This window comes from Sceloporus undulatus, chromosome 5 (genome assembly GCF_019175285.1).
Source record: "Sceloporus undulatus isolate JIND9_A2432 ecotype Alabama chromosome 5, SceUnd_v1.1, whole genome shotgun sequence".
Lineage (NCBI taxonomy): Eukaryota > Metazoa > Chordata > Lepidosauria > Squamata > Phrynosomatidae > Sceloporus > Sceloporus undulatus.
In genome coordinates, this window is record NC_056526.1 from 190,207,128 (window position 1) to 190,222,351 (window position 15,224).

Below are 15,224 nucleotides of genomic sequence, written 5' to 3' on the forward strand. Positions count from 1 at the left end.
TCCTCCGAGGCTGAGAGAGTGTGGCTTGCCCAAGGGCACCCAGTGGGTTTCCATGGCTGTGCTGGAACTCAAACCCTGATCCTCAGGGTGGGAGGATAAGCAAAGAGGATTTGTGTCTGTTTAGAGATCATTGTCTGTCTTGTTTTGGTGTTCTTTAGGACTGGTTGCCAAACTTTATTTACCTTGAGGGTTTCTTCTTTCCTGTTGAAGTTGTCCAAGTGTTTGTGGATTTCAAGGGCTTCCTTGTGCATTCTGACCTGATAGCTGTTGGCATGACCCAGAATTTCAGTGTTTTCAAAGAGCATTTTGTGCCCAGGATGGTTTATAATGTGTTCTGCTACGGCTGATTTTTCTGGCTGACCCAGTCTGCAGTGTCTCTCGTGTTCCTTGATTCGTGTTTGGACACTGCGTTTGGTGGTCCCTATGGAGACTTGTCCGCAGCTGCATGGCATGCGCTTAACTCCTGCGGCTGTGAGAGGGGTCTCTCTGGTCCTTGGCTGAGCAAAGCATTTGCTGGATTTTCTTGGTCGGTTTTTAGACCGTCTGGAGGTTGTGTTTCATGTTTCCCTATTCTCTCTGAGACTCCTTTGATGTATGGTAAAAAATACCTTCCCTTTGGCTGGTTGCTTGCCTTCTGGGTTTTCCTGGGCCTGGCAGCCCTTCTGATGTCCGAGCTGGAATGACCATTCGCCTGTAGAGCCCAGACCTAGAAGATGAATTGCAGCACCTGGACTGGGCTCTGCAGCCGAATGGTTGTTCACAATGGGCCTCTTTTTCCTTTCGTATCTCTAGCCATGGGCATTATCTTATTGTTTGTTGTTAACTGCCCTCGAGTCGATCTTGACTCATGGCGACCCTCTGGATGAGACATCTCCAAGACCCCCTGTCCTCTACTGCTCTGCTTAATCCCTGCAACCCCATCAAACCCACAGTGGCCTCCTTAATAGAGTCCATCCATCTGGTCTGTGGTCTTCCTCTCTTTCTGCTTCCCTTCATCTTTCCCTGCATTATTGTCTTTTTCAATGAGTCCTTGCTTAGATATGCCATCTAAAGAAAAGCTTGTAATAGTTTTCCTTTACATTGTTACCCATTTTGTACATTTTAAATTGTGTTTCCACAATTTTTTTGCCAGCTAGTGATAGGGATCTGTTTTCCCAGATTTTGCATCCATTGTAGCACATTTTCTTTGATGGTTTCTTCTTTTAATTCAATATCTAGTGGTTGTTTGTTCATTGTTTTTAAATCAATTTCACATGTATTTTATAACTGGGAGTGGAGCACAACCGTTCTCATGATCCCAGCCTTGGTTCTCTACCTGTGAAATGGGCACAAGTGAGTGGCAAGGACAAGCCGATCCAAAGACCCAACCCTCCAAAGAGGCTTTTCTTTACAAACACATTTTTATTCTTTACATTCAGCAAAAGAAACACAACCATCAAAAGCAGAGGAATGTCAATTTCAACAAAGGAAGAAGAATATAAGTAAACTTCACTGCTTCCATATGGACCAAAAAGGCAAAAAAGATGGTTTACCGGGGCAAAGCCAAAGGAGGATGGGACGGAAATAAGGACGTTTGCCCTCCCAAGGGAAATGGCCTTTGTCCCCAAATTTCTAGCATTGCATTCACTTGAAACTTTAGCCAAAATACAGCTTAGGCATCCAAAGAAATAGGACAGTCAATGTTTCTAAATAGGAACAACCTCTTCTTCTATTTATTCATAGCTTGCCCTTTTCCCAAAACTAAAACTCAGAACAACTTAACGTATTAAAAAGCCGTTCAATTAATATCCTACGAAGTGATATGTTAAAATAGAAATAAATTACTATGGTATTAAAACTCCCTTAGTAATTTATTTCTATTTTAACACATCATTTTGTAGGATTTAATACTAAGGTATTAAAACTCTGCAAACAGAAGAGTTTGTTCTAGAGACGAATATGCAGAAATAATCCAGAAGAGCACCACTTTAACGGCCATGTGTCCATGCTGTGGAAAACTGAGATATGTAGTTTGTTGTGGCACCAAAGTTCTCTGAGATCATTTCTGAACCTGGATCATTTCTGCAGTGCAGATGCAGCCAACGTCTCGCTCTGCAATGCTAGAAATTGAGGGACGAAGGATATTTCACGGAGGAGGCAGAAATCTTATATGGAGAGGTAATATGGTCATTTTTGACCTCCCCTTGTACCCTAGTGGTTTGATAAAAGAAGGCTGGTTTTTCACCTGGAGGGTGTTAAAATACATTCAGACCCAAGCCTAATATCTATTTCAGGCAGTGGCCACGGAAAAAGGTCACTGGCATGGGACCCACCGGATCGTGGTGAGTCTCTTTTATCCAAAATCTAAAACTTTGGGAGCAACAACACAAGTCGTGCAGTGTCTACATCTGCCAGAAGTTGACCACAGAATCATGCTGGAGGACTTACAAATGCCTAGAGAAGTGTTTTCTCTAGGAACATCCAGGTTCTCCAGCACAACTCTATGGTCAACTTCCCACAGAATTGCATTGGAGCACTTAGAGATTCCTAGAGAGAATATATTAATCATAACTGCAAATAGTCAAAGCCGCAAATGTGGAGGGCCAACTGTATTTTTTTTCCCTAGGAGAACACATCTCTAGGGATCCTCCATCACAGCTTTGTGGCAAACATCCATCAGATGTTGACCGCAAAATTGCACTGGAAGACCTACAAATGCCTAGAGAAGTGTTTTCTTTAGGAATCTCTATGTCCTCCAGTGTGACTCTATGGTCACTGGAAGATCTGGAGATTCCTAGAAAGAACATCTTGATCAAATCCATGAATAATCAAAGGCGCAAAAGTCAAAGCCTCAAATATGGAGGACCGACTTTCATCAGTTCCCTTATCCAACATAAAATGGTGAACTTCCAGCCACCCATTTTGGCATTTAAGGTGGTCATTGCCTGATCGTTTATTCACCAGGAAGACGGGGACGGCGGGCAAATATTCCAAAATCCAGAAATATCGAAAATCTGAAATACTTCTGGTCCCAAGATTTCAGATAAAGGCGTCTCAACTCATATCTCTCTTTCCCTCGAAGTGTCAGATCTAGAGACTGTAGTGCAAAAGTTCATTTGTTTGTACATTCATGTTTCTGTGCAGGTTGAAAGCCACAGGTAACAATAGAGAGAAGATTAAGGCACTTAAAATGGACTCCTTTCTCAATAATCCATGCAATGTTTGTACCTGGCCAGGGGCTAGCAGAGGGGTTGCAGCTTGCAAACCAATTCAAAAGGCACCGTGTGTCATGTCTTACCCCCAGGATTGCTTCACTCTTTTCCACTGCAATGGGTGGGCTTCCCACCTCAACTATTAATAATAACAGTATTTATTTATAATCCCTTTCCACCAAAGGGCAGAACATCAAACACGCATCACCAAAAACAGGCAATAAAACACAACACTATAAAACGCTCAAATACTAAAATAATATAGTATTAAAACAAACTCCTCATCAGTCAACCTATTCCACATAACTTTTGAACCCATATCCAGGCCTGGACTTGGGTCTCAAGCCACACTGCAGAAATAATCCAGTTTGGCACTGCTTTAACTGCTCTGGCTCAGTGCTAGGGAATCCTGGGAATTGTAGAGACGGCTAAATAGCTCACAAAACTGGATTATTTCCGCAGTCTCTTTTGGCACTTAGCTGAAGAGGTCAGAAGAAAGCACAACTCAAACAACTCAAATACAACAGGATTAGATTGGGGGGGGGGGAGTCTTATCTCCTTTTTGTTCCAAACATTTAACACTTGATAAGGGGTGTTTTCATCCAAGAAAAGCAAACAACAAGGATTTTATGCCACTTGCATAAAAATCCTTCTCTGCATATCTGGACCAAGCCTCCATCCCAAAGAATTATGGCAAAGTGATCTTGCCTCTTCAGAAGGGAAAAATCGAGGATAAAAATTCAAGTTTTGCAATGGCACAGGAGCCCAAAGATTCTCAAAATGAGAGATACTGCAAGTGGCAGACACTGCGAGTCCCATCACCAGAGGCACATCCTTCAATCCCAACTGTAGGCCAAGGCTTTGAATTTGTCCACTCGGTGAGCTGCAGGGCCTCTATGCCCACAGTCAAGACTGGGTCCCATCTGGTCTTCCCAGCACGCAAGATGAAAGATGTCCATGGCCAATGGGTCACAGCTATGAGTGGTAGGGAGGTCTCCAAGGGGGTTTCGCTAACTGTTGGGGATTTCTGGAGCCATTCTGAGACCTCTTGTAAGGAAGGTTGTTGCGTTGGCGTTGGCGATAGGTGACAAACCTGTCCTGGCGCCCACCCCGGGCTTCTTGAGGTGAGCTGTATGGTGAATAAAGGGAGCCCTGGGCCATCTGATGGTTGATGGGTCCAGGAGAAGGTGGGAGAAAGCCGTTTTGATGAATTTCTGTTGGAGAACAAGAGAGAGATGAGTGAGAAGGTGCAGCAGAAGGCTTGTGCACAAACTGCCCCCATTCCTGGAGATGTTTTCCCAAACTGGGAAAGGGCAGAATGTAAATACAACAATAAAAAAGTAAAGTGGGCTCTCGCTATCCATGGGCTTGCCCTCTGCGAATTTAAGTATCTGCAGACAGCAAGCCCCGCTGCTCTCAATTGGGACATGTATGCATGGCCATATGCATGCCGCGCCATCATTGGGGACAACAGGACTTGAGGTCCCATGTTTTTCCTTATTTGCAAGGGGGGTCTAGAAAAACCCGTCACAGATATAAAAGGAGGACTGTAGAATCATAGGATTATAATCCCTCCACTAGGGTTAGGGGTGCAGGACCCCTGTGAAAGTGAGAAAACTACAAAACAAAAAACAAAACAAAACACAACACTGTTTTAATTTAGAACCAAAGGAAAGCTCCTTTAGGAATATCTTTAGATCCTCCAGCACAACCCTATAGTCAACTTCTACTAGAAGCTGACCAGAGCTGCCCTGGAGGACCTAGAAATTCCTAGAGAGAACACATTGATCAAACCCGCAAATAATCCTCAAGTCAAAGCTACAAACGCAGAGGGGCTGACTACAGTGTGAAAGGGGGCTCCTGTTCTGTCCTTTCCTGCTCCATGCTTTCTGGAGGATTATTATGCCCATTTCCGCCATGTTTCCTGCTAAGCCTTCTGAGAAGACCCTCCACAAAAGCCAGAAATGCACATACCCTCAGCGCCAACGTCCTCCTTCCTCTCTCACCTTCTTTGAGGGGGAGCAAGCACTCACCTTCAATAGGGCAGCAGGGGCTTTGTTGGGCTCCGTAACCCTCCACAGACCTCCTGCCTTGCCAACCATTTTGCCCAGCGTAAGGGGAATTCTCTGGGTACGGCCAAGGGCCAGCATGGGGCTGGAGGCCATGGTTGTATTCCAGTTCCTCAGCCCCTTGGTGAAAGCTAACATCGTCTTGGAAGCTGGGATCATTTCTGAGGGCGTATTGCCCCGGGTGCAGAGGGGCTCCAGGTTCACACGAATATCCCTCCATAGACCCGTGATCGTAGCTGGTATCATACTGAAAATTGGAAACGTTGGCTGGACTGGACCACCTAGGATAAGGTGGGGGGCCATGACCTTTCATGAACCTGTGATTGTAGCTGCCATTAGGCTGGAAACCAGGACCGCTGCCAGGACTGGGCCAGCGAGGATGAGACAGGGGGCTATTCTCGTATGCGGACCCCTCCATGAACCCAGAATCGTAGTCACCATTCTGTTGGAAACGGGGATCATTGCCAGGATTGGGCGTGCCATGGTAAGGAGGGGGCTCATATCCAGACCAGTCTCCAACCCCGCTGCCATTGGAGTAGTTGTCTTCATGGCCAGGATCCCACTGTTTGCAGTCATCCACAGGACCATTATCATAGATCACAACATCTTGGTTGAAATAAAGATGGTTGTCGGGACTGAAGCCATTGGCGTACGGCAAGGATGGTGTGAAGGTCACAAGGTGGCGGGAGTAAGCTTTCACCATTCTCTTTTGCGCTGTTCATTGTAAGGACAAGAAAAGGAGGAAGAGAGAAGGGGAAGAGGATATTATTTCAGAGTTGGGGTAGTTCTCCAGTCCTATAGGAGACCATAGCAGCTGGTGTGTCAACCAGGAACGGAAAATCCTGGTTATGGATGGTAAATGAAGTTTTACTTTTATAGTTTTATTGTATTTTTATTTTTATTTTTAGCTATTTTAATATGTACTGTCTTTATGTGATTCTATCTTTTGATTGCATTTTACTCTTTTAATGAGTGATATTTTAATATTTTACTAGACGTACAGTGGACCCTCCACTGAAGGACCCCTGTGAAAGTGGAAAAATCGCAAATAAAAACCACCATTCTTTTTTACCCAAGAAAATACATTTCTAGGAATCTCCAGGTCATCCAGTGCGACTCTATGTTCAAGAGATGGCAGAAGTTGATCACCAAATCATGCTGGAGGACCTACAAATGCCTAGAGAAGTGTTTTCTCTAGGAACGTCTAGGTTGCCCAGCATAAGTCTATGGTCAACGTCTGGCAGAATTGTGCTGCAGGACTTAGAGATTTCTTTGTGTTCCAATTTTAGGAAAAAAGCAGGATGATGATGGTGATGATGATGATTATTCCAGGTTTTAGTCCAAAACTTAAAGGAGATAGCCAAGTTGCCAAAGCTATTGGGAGGGACAGAGGGTTGTGTCATTTCCTGCTGCCATTTTGAGAAGGACTGCAGAAGAAAGCTGCAGTATTAGGGCTGGCTAGAGGGAGTGTCTGGAAGAAATACTGGTCACTAGCCCCACACAGATGACCACCCTGGATCTAGTGTATGTTATTGGGATATAGCACCATTGTCTGAATATCCAATGGTATATGTCTGTTCTCTCAATAGCAAATCCAGATAGATAAATGGGTTTTACTCCTGTATGTACAATTACAACCATAGTAGATGGAGCTGGGGGATTGTGGCAGTTAGGGGGAAAAGGAAAGATATTCCACGGTCAGGTCCGGACCCTTGGAAAATGGGAGATGGAGTAGGTCTTTTGTAAGTGGTGGAAAGCATGAATTATACCTTTGAATTAACAGAACAAACACCCAGGATAGACTCAAAATGTGGATGTTTCAGGTGGAAAAAAGCTGTGAAATACTGTGTATAGATCTGGTTGTGGTACTTGAGGAAAATAAGTGTAGAAGGTATTATTATAGAGTTTGGGAGCAGTTTCTTCTCAACAAGCCCAAATACTTCACTTTCCTCTGCAGTCCCTCTAAAAACTGGTGACTGGAAGTGATGGGATACCATCATCTTGTTGACCAACACAGTCACAATTTTGAGAGGGGCTGCCAAGTAAAATGAAGGTATGGGGGGGGGGGGTCATACTCTTGAGCATTCCTTGCCTAAAAAAGCCCTATGAAATCAATAAGGTGACATACATACGTGCACGCGCACGTGCACATGCACACTCTTGGGGGTTATTTTTGCCTTTCCCTCAAGCATTTAGGGGGAGCCTTCTGCATAGTTTGGGGGCAAAAAATTCATACCGAATTTCAAAAGAAAAATTTGGTAGAGGAGGTGAGGGCCAGAAAACTGAGGCCCAAAGGAATGCAGTTTGCCCACGGAGACATTGCACAAGTAATTGTTTAACATCGTTTGGAACAATCTCCCGGTTTTGAAAATTTAATCCTGAGCGAAGCATGCCTCCATCCCAGCTTTGAATCATCCTTTGTCTCCAGCTCTGTTGTTTTTCCATCTGGATCCCCACCAACTCACCTAACCGAGGTCTCCTCTTCTTCAGTTTCACCCCCCAGGCGTCAGCTATGTGGGTCAGGAGCAATTTGGTGACCCAGCGGTGGACATACTTGCTCCAATGGATCCCATCTTTGGCATGGTGGTCCTCCAGAAACCGGACGGAGTAGTGCAGGTCCAGGACATCAAATCTGTAGCAACAGGCCAAGCTGGCGCTGTAAAAGTTGGCCTCGATCAGATCCCTGGGAGTCGATACGTCCGAATGCTATGGACAAGGAGAGGAGACAGAAACATGAGAGGTTGCTGAGACAGCTTTGGGTTTTATGAAGTCCAGAAATGGGTGTTCATAGAGTCACAGAGTGGAAGAGACCACAAGGGCCATCCAGTCCAACCCCCTGCACAAAGCCCTCAGAGCCTGGTGGAGTCTCCTTCTTTGGAGGTTTTTAAACAGAGGCTGGATGGCCATCCGTTGGGGTTGCTTTGATTGAGAGTTCCTGCATGGCAGAATGGGGTTGGACTGGCTGACCCTTGGAGTCTCTTCCAACTCTATGAATCTGTGATTCTACGTTTCACACTGTCGATTCCATGTTTAAATATTTGAGTGCTGGAACATGTGAGCAACCAAACTTGCAGAGATGCACACAGATGTGGTTCTGTTGTGTGAATGACAAACCTGGAATGTGCGACTGAGGTTACTTGCTAAAAAACAACGACGTCCAAATGACCCCTAAGGCACCACCACGTAACCTGAACCAGAGGGGCAAAAGTGACTGGGCACCATGGGAGGAGTTGCCTAAAAATAAACTGTGCCCCACTGCTGGAAAATTTCATGAACGAAGAAGCAACATTTACTTCAACTGGCTAGAATTATACTGGAAACGGTCACCCAAATGACACTTTCAGCGGCCGCCCCTGGATTGTGGAATGACCTGCCAGGAGAGATTCGACAGCTAAACATGCTATTGAACTGAACACAGCATTACAGGCCTTTCTCTTCTGCTAGGGCTACCCAGCTGATTTCCAACTATGAATTTTAAATGGGCATCTTTTAAATTTTATTTTGCAGTCAGCCCTCTTTATCCACTGACTTTTTATCAAGCATCCATGGCTTGGAAATGTTTTCTAAAAATATAAATTCTAAGAAGCAAACCTTGATTTTGCCATTTTATATAAGCGTCACCATTTTACGGTGCCATTCTATTTAATGAGATTTGAGCATCCACGGATTTTGGTACTCCTGGGGGCTTCTGGGAACCAAACTCCAGCAGATTCTGAGGGCTCAGTGTAATTTTATGTCTGGATGATTTTAACAGATAACCATCACCTTAATCCTATGTTTGTGTGTTTTAGTTTAAATGGTTTCATGTGGTTAGTTCTATATAGTGGGCCCTTAGTATCCATCCACTGGGTTTTGGTTCCAGGGACGCCTGTGGATAACAAAATTTGTGGATGGTCAAGCCTCATTATATACAATGGAGTAATTACTACTACTACTATTAGTTTTACTACAGTGGGCCCTTGATATCTGCTGTGGTTTGGTTCCAGGACCCCCCCCCCCCCCCGGTGATGAACAGACTTACAAACCAGCCAATCACCAGCCAGATTTTAGTATGTAGTTTTAATCTTATACTGTTTAATCTTGTTTTAAGGGGGGGGGTTAGTATGTATATATGGATGTATTTTAACTTGTTGTACGCCACTTTGATTGCCTGGCAAAAAGCAGGATAGAAATAAAGATGTTATTTATTATTATTATTAGCCAATCAGGTGCTGACTGGGGAATTTGAACACTCCATGAGGAGGCACACAGTTTGGGGAGTTGGAGTTGTGACAGTTGAGAGGACAGTTGAGGATCTGAGGGGTCCAAGAGTAGACAGGGTTCTGGGAGCTCCAGAGGGAACTGTTAGTTAGGGTTTGGTTTTCAGAGCAAGAGGGTCTGGCTACATCCAGAGAGGGACCGTTATACTTAAAGCCCAGAAGTGAGGTAGAGTCCAGTGTTGAGGGACTCCATTTACACACAGAAGTTGTGTGGAGAAGTTAACTAAATCTGTAACTGGAAAAAACTAAGAAAACAATATCTGAAAGTAGCAAATATATTACACACACACACACACACACACACACACACCATATCAATAATCAAAACACTGTTTAAACCTTCTTATAAATAAAGTTTTATCCCTATTTCAAATAGAGGCTTGTTTGACATCTGAATATTAAACACGCTACTAAACACTGAGAGTCTGGAGTGGGCTGTCACATAATTTGGTGGCATCGGTGGGATCAAAACCCCCAGGTGCCTGTCATCACAGAAGTGGATTGTGGTGTGGAGTTCGTCACATATTTTTGGTGGCAGCGGTGGGATAAAAAAGGCCCAGGTTCTGTCGTCAACTTAGTGGTGTGCTTCACACACACACCCGTGGATACCAAAATCTGTAGATGCTCAAGTCCCATTAAATACAATGGCATAGTAAAATGGTAAAGTAGCAAAATAAAGGTTTGCTTTTTGGAATGCATACATTTTCAAAAATATTTTCAAACCACAGATGTTTAAATGCATGGATAAAAAAATCCATGGATACAAGGGGCTGAGTGTATTGTATTTAAATCTGTTTTGTACCCTGCCTCAAGCCTTGAGGCGCCTCAGGGAGAAGTGGATAAGAAATAATAATAATAATAATAATAATAATAATAATAATAATAATAATTTTTTATGGAGGAAAACTCTTACCTGGAGCACCCTCTTTTCTATTAACAATAATAGAAATATCAACAACAAGAGGAAAACTCATGTCTGGCTGCATCCTCCTCAATATTGATAATAACAGAAATAATAATTTATTATTATTATTGCAGGAAAACCCTTACCTGGAGCATCCTCCTTTTCTGGACTTTCTTTGCCCTGAACCCCACATCAGCATTGCTATATTTGGTACTCCTAACTCCCCAACAATAACAGAAACAACAACAGTAACAACAACAATAATAATAATTGAAGGAAAACTCTTGCCTGTATATTCTTGCCTGTAAACTCTTGCTTGGAATTGCAGGGAGCCTCTTTCTATAAAAAATAACAGAAATAACAAGGGTAATGATAATAATAATAATTTATGCAAGAAAACTCTTACCTGGAGCACTCTCCATTCTATTAACAACAATAGAAATGATGATGATGATGATGATGATGATTTATGCAGGAAAATCCTTGCCTGGCAGCTTCCTCCCTTTCTGAACTTACTATTCCCAGAAATCCACACTAGCATTGCTCCATTCAGAAATAACAACAACCATAACAACAATAGTAATGATCATGATGATGGTGATGATGTATTCAGGAAAACACTTATCTGGAGCACACTCCTTTCTAGTATGATGATGATTATTATTGATAGTAATAATAATAATTGTAGGAAAGCTCTTGCCTGGCAGCACCTTCCTTCCTATTAATAATATTAGAAAGAAATAACAACAACAACAGAAAGCTTACATATGTGAGCTTACATTGTACACTGTGGCTTAGGTCACGGATAAGTGGCATAAAAATGTACTTGCTTTTGGAATAATAATAATAATAATGATGATGATGATGATGTTATTATTTCTGCAAGAAAACTCTTGCCTAGCAGCACCCTCTTTTCTATTAATAATGATAGCAATAACAATTTGCCCCGATCACATTTTCTGCTCTGTAAAATAACCCATTTGTGGTTCCCATTCATGAATGACTCAATTCAAAATGGACCTGCTGTAGCCAGCCGAAGGGCAAATTTAAATCAATTCTGATCTGCATCTGGTTCAGACTTGTGCAGAATCCATTTAACCAAAAAGACGCGGACAATATTGGTGTCAAAAAGACGTGGGTTAAATGGGTCTAGTGTGTGCCCCCCTCCCTCACCGAACCACTTCAGCAATTCAATTTAAGTGGGAACCAGGGTCATTTGAACTGGTTCAAACTCACTGGGATCCAGTTTAAAAGGTAGTGGGAATGAGGCCCAAGAAAGTCCTCCCCTGGAAAGGATCTCCCCGGAGGGACCTCCTGAGCAGAGATCTGCATCACTGCCATTGGCCAAGCGCTGGCCCTCCTTGCTTACCGCAAAGAAGCTCCCCCGGGGATTCTTGATGGGCATCGCCGTGTTCCAGATGATAAGGCAGCTGGGGGGAAGGATGGCGTTCAGCCGCTCAAAAAACTTCTCCAGGTTCTGCCGGTATTCCCGGAGGGCCTTCTGAAGAGGGGGCTCCGTGGGATGGCTGTCATGGTACCTGAGGGAAAGGAGAAGCAACCACAGTCTATTAATATTTTACTCTCAGTTCTTTGTTTCTAACATATTCATATGCTTGTATTAACAGACTGTGTAAAGCTATGTATAGAGTCTATTTTTGTTAGTCCTTCCTCAAAAGAGGCCACTTATACTCTCATTCTACTTTTCCTTTTTTCTCCCACTTCCACTCTTTTCTTAATCTTCTTGAGAGCATTCGCTATTATTATTATTATCCCAAATCCTTACTTGTTCAGGTCCCAGAGGCAAGAATTCATGATGAGGACATCTGGAACCAGCCCCTTCTCCAGCCCCGTTCTGAAGTCATTCAAGATGGTCTCCATATAAGCCGAAAAAACCCGGGTGATGAAGTAGAAACGCACCAGATGGTGGCTGGTCTGGTACTGCCGAACCTCAAGGTAATTGTTTCCACTGTGCAGCCCTTCAAATTCCATCCGTGTATCATTTGCAAATGTCTCCTCGCCCTGCAAGGAAAGTCTTGTGTCATTCACAAAGTCAGTCTTTGATTCCGTATACAGTACCTGGATGATACCTTGTTATCTTGATATGATAGCCCTGTATAAGTGTTTGAAGAGGCGTCATATTGAAGACGGAGCAAGCTAGTTTTCTGCTGTTCCAGAGAACAGGACCCAGAGCAATGAATGCAAGCTATAGGAAAAGAGATGCCACCTCAACATTAGGAGGAACCTCCTGACAGTAAGGGCTGTTCGACTGTGGAACATACTGCTTCCTTGGAGACTGTGGTGGAGTCTCCTTCCTTGGAGGTCTTTAAACAGAAGCTGGATGGCCATCTGTTGGGGATGCTTTAATTGTGAGTTCCTGCATGGCAGAATGGGATTGGACTGGGTGGCCCTTGGGGTCTCTTCCAACTCTATGATACCAATCTTATACAGTGGTACCTCGGGATACGAAATACCCAGGTTACGAAATTTTCGGGATACGAAAAAATCCCATAGGGAATCATTGTTCCGGGTTACGAATGTTTTTTCGAGTTACGAAAAAACTTTTGGTGCTTTTTTCGGCTTTTTCGCACGGAATCGCGGCTTTTCCCCATTAGCGCCTATGGCAATTCGGCTTACGAAGGCTTTTCGGGTTATGAAAGCGGCCGCGTTACGAATTAATTTCGTAACCCGAGGCACCACTGTACTGGGATTCTGGTCATGCCCAGGAGACACTTAAACTATCTCCACACAGCCCAAGGAAAAAGCATTTGACCAAGTTGTCCCTCTTTCCCAGTGACCATGGACAAGCTGCTATTGTCATACTTGTGCAGAGTAAATCTGTACTTATGTTGTTACATGGAATCATTGAGTAGGAAGAGCCATGGAGCCCAAACTCCATTGAGTCCAAATCCTCCCATTAGGAAATCCAGCCAGAGAAGAGGTTCCCAAACTTTGATCCTCAAGATACTTTCAACTTCATCTCCCAGATTTCAAGACTGTTTGCCCAGCAGGCTGGGGCTACTGGGAACTGAAGTCCAAAACATCTGGAGGAACAGTATGGGAACCAATGGAGGACAATCTCAGCAGATAGATGTTCAGCCTCTTTTTGGAAACATCCAAAGGAGGAGACCCCACCACCTCCCTAGGTAACATCACCAAACTACTTCCACTGTTAAAAAGTTCCTTCTGATGTTCAATCAAAAACTATTTCCCTGTAACTTCAAACCATGAGACCTGCTCCTTCCCTCTGGGATTCCCAGGGAATCAAAGTGGCACATTGGAGGGACTAATGAAGTTACACAGCATCCAAGAAGGTGCAAATACATGGCGGAGACCCTGTCAGAGATTAGTATGAGCAACACAATAATAATGGTTGAAAATGGGGCTGTGTTTAGGGAGTTCATGCAAAGGGACTGGTTACACCAGATTCAAGGGGGGAAATATCTTGCACACCTTTGACTGCAGCTGTTGAAGGCTGAGCATCTCATTTGTTTGCAGGATGTAGACCAGGTCCTTATACACCGATCGGTAATCTAAAAGGGGAAAGAAAAGAAAGGATGAAGAGGTGGCTGTAAGAGACATTTGCTGCTAAGGAAGGATTTGTTTCTCTCCTGGGACTCCCATTACTGTACTTTGATCCATCAATGAAACAGCATCAGAGGCTGTTAGGTCTAGATCAGGGGAGGGTGTCTGCACTGCAGAATTATCACACTTTCTGTAACTGCCATCATTTCATCCTAGGGGATGCTAGGATTTGTATTTTGGTGCGGTCCTTAGAATTCACTCTCTGGGGTTTAACACACTGGGTCTGATCTTGACATTAAAGAGATTAAAGCGCATTTAAAGCATACCGCAAATGAAGTAGAAAGGGCGAGTAACTGCGCAAATGATTATTATTAACCTTTATTTATAAAGCGCTGTAAATTTACACAGCGCTGTACATACGATCTTTTAGTTAGACGGTTCCCTGCCCTCAGGCTTACAATCTAAGAAAGATAATCTAAGATTATCACACACAATTGCACAAATAAAGTGATACTGGAAATGCATTGTCGCTGAAATCCCGAAAGTAAAAAGCTGTGCACTAATGCTTCTTTGTGACCACTTTAATGGAGGGTTTTGTGTGACGTCGTGCGAAATCGCTACAAGTAATTGTTCAATTTTTCTGGGATATTCATGGGATAAACTCCCGATGGCTTTGTGTGATAAACTCCTCTGTCCTGTGTAAGGCTAACTGCCCCTTTCTATGTTAGAAAACACCGGCTTTCTCAAGATGTCTCTGTATTTATTTTATATATTCATTTCAAGGATTTATATCCTGCCTTTCTCCCACAACGGGATTCAGGGCGGGTTACAATAATTTAAAAAGACAGAAGTAAAAAGGTTAATTACTAAAGCTTAAAATAAGTAATCATGATGAATAATAAAACATTAAATTAAAAACACATAGTTAAAACCAGTATAAACTGTAAAAAGCATTTGCAGCACACAGCACAACGCAAGTGAAACGCATCCACCGACAGTACGTCTCTCTCTGTTACATCTGGAAAAATAAAGGTAAAATTTGAAAATAAACCATTAAAAGAAAACAAATTTTAAAATGAAGCACATTATACAAGGATGTTTCCTTCCTCCCACAACAACAACAACTTTGTCTTAGTTATAATGTGGCTAACATTAAAGGCAATGATGAAATAACAAATGAAACAATAAAGCTAATTGCATTAACTTATTAATGGTACTGTATATGGGGGGGGGGAATTTGGTATGAAACCCCAACTAGGTCTAGCAACTACTCCAGTCT

The 15,224-nt window shown here is 43.2% G+C and overlaps 1 protein-coding gene across 8 annotated transcripts in view; it reads right to left on the reverse strand.

Moving 5' to 3' along the window:
- Positions 1-2,500: 2,500 nt before the first annotated feature.
- The window catches only part of LOC121931810 (PC-esterase domain-containing protein 1A-like), a 50,086-nt gene continuing 37,362 nt past the window's right edge, over positions 2,501-15,224 (reverse strand). For 7 of the 8 annotated variants that reach the window (XM_042469846.1, XM_042469849.1, XM_042469848.1 and 4 more), the window contains 7 exons: positions 13,874-13,953; positions 12,207-12,442; positions 11,793-11,961; positions 10,712-10,762; positions 7,726-7,966; positions 5,225-5,974; positions 2,501-4,405 (listed from right to left, as the gene is read on the reverse strand). In XM_042469846.1, the coding sequence (XP_042325780.1) occupies positions 4,167-4,405; positions 5,225-5,974; positions 7,726-7,966; positions 10,712-10,762; positions 11,793-11,961; positions 12,207-12,442; positions 13,874-13,953 (1,766 nt within the window). In that variant the 3' untranslated portion in view covers positions 2,501-4,166. Of the gene's footprint in view, positions 4,406-5,224; positions 5,975-7,725; positions 7,967-10,711; positions 10,763-11,792; positions 11,962-12,206; positions 12,443-13,873; positions 13,954-14,915; positions 15,054-15,224 lie in introns of those variants that run through there. The other variant, XM_042469853.1, reaches the window with a different exon arrangement.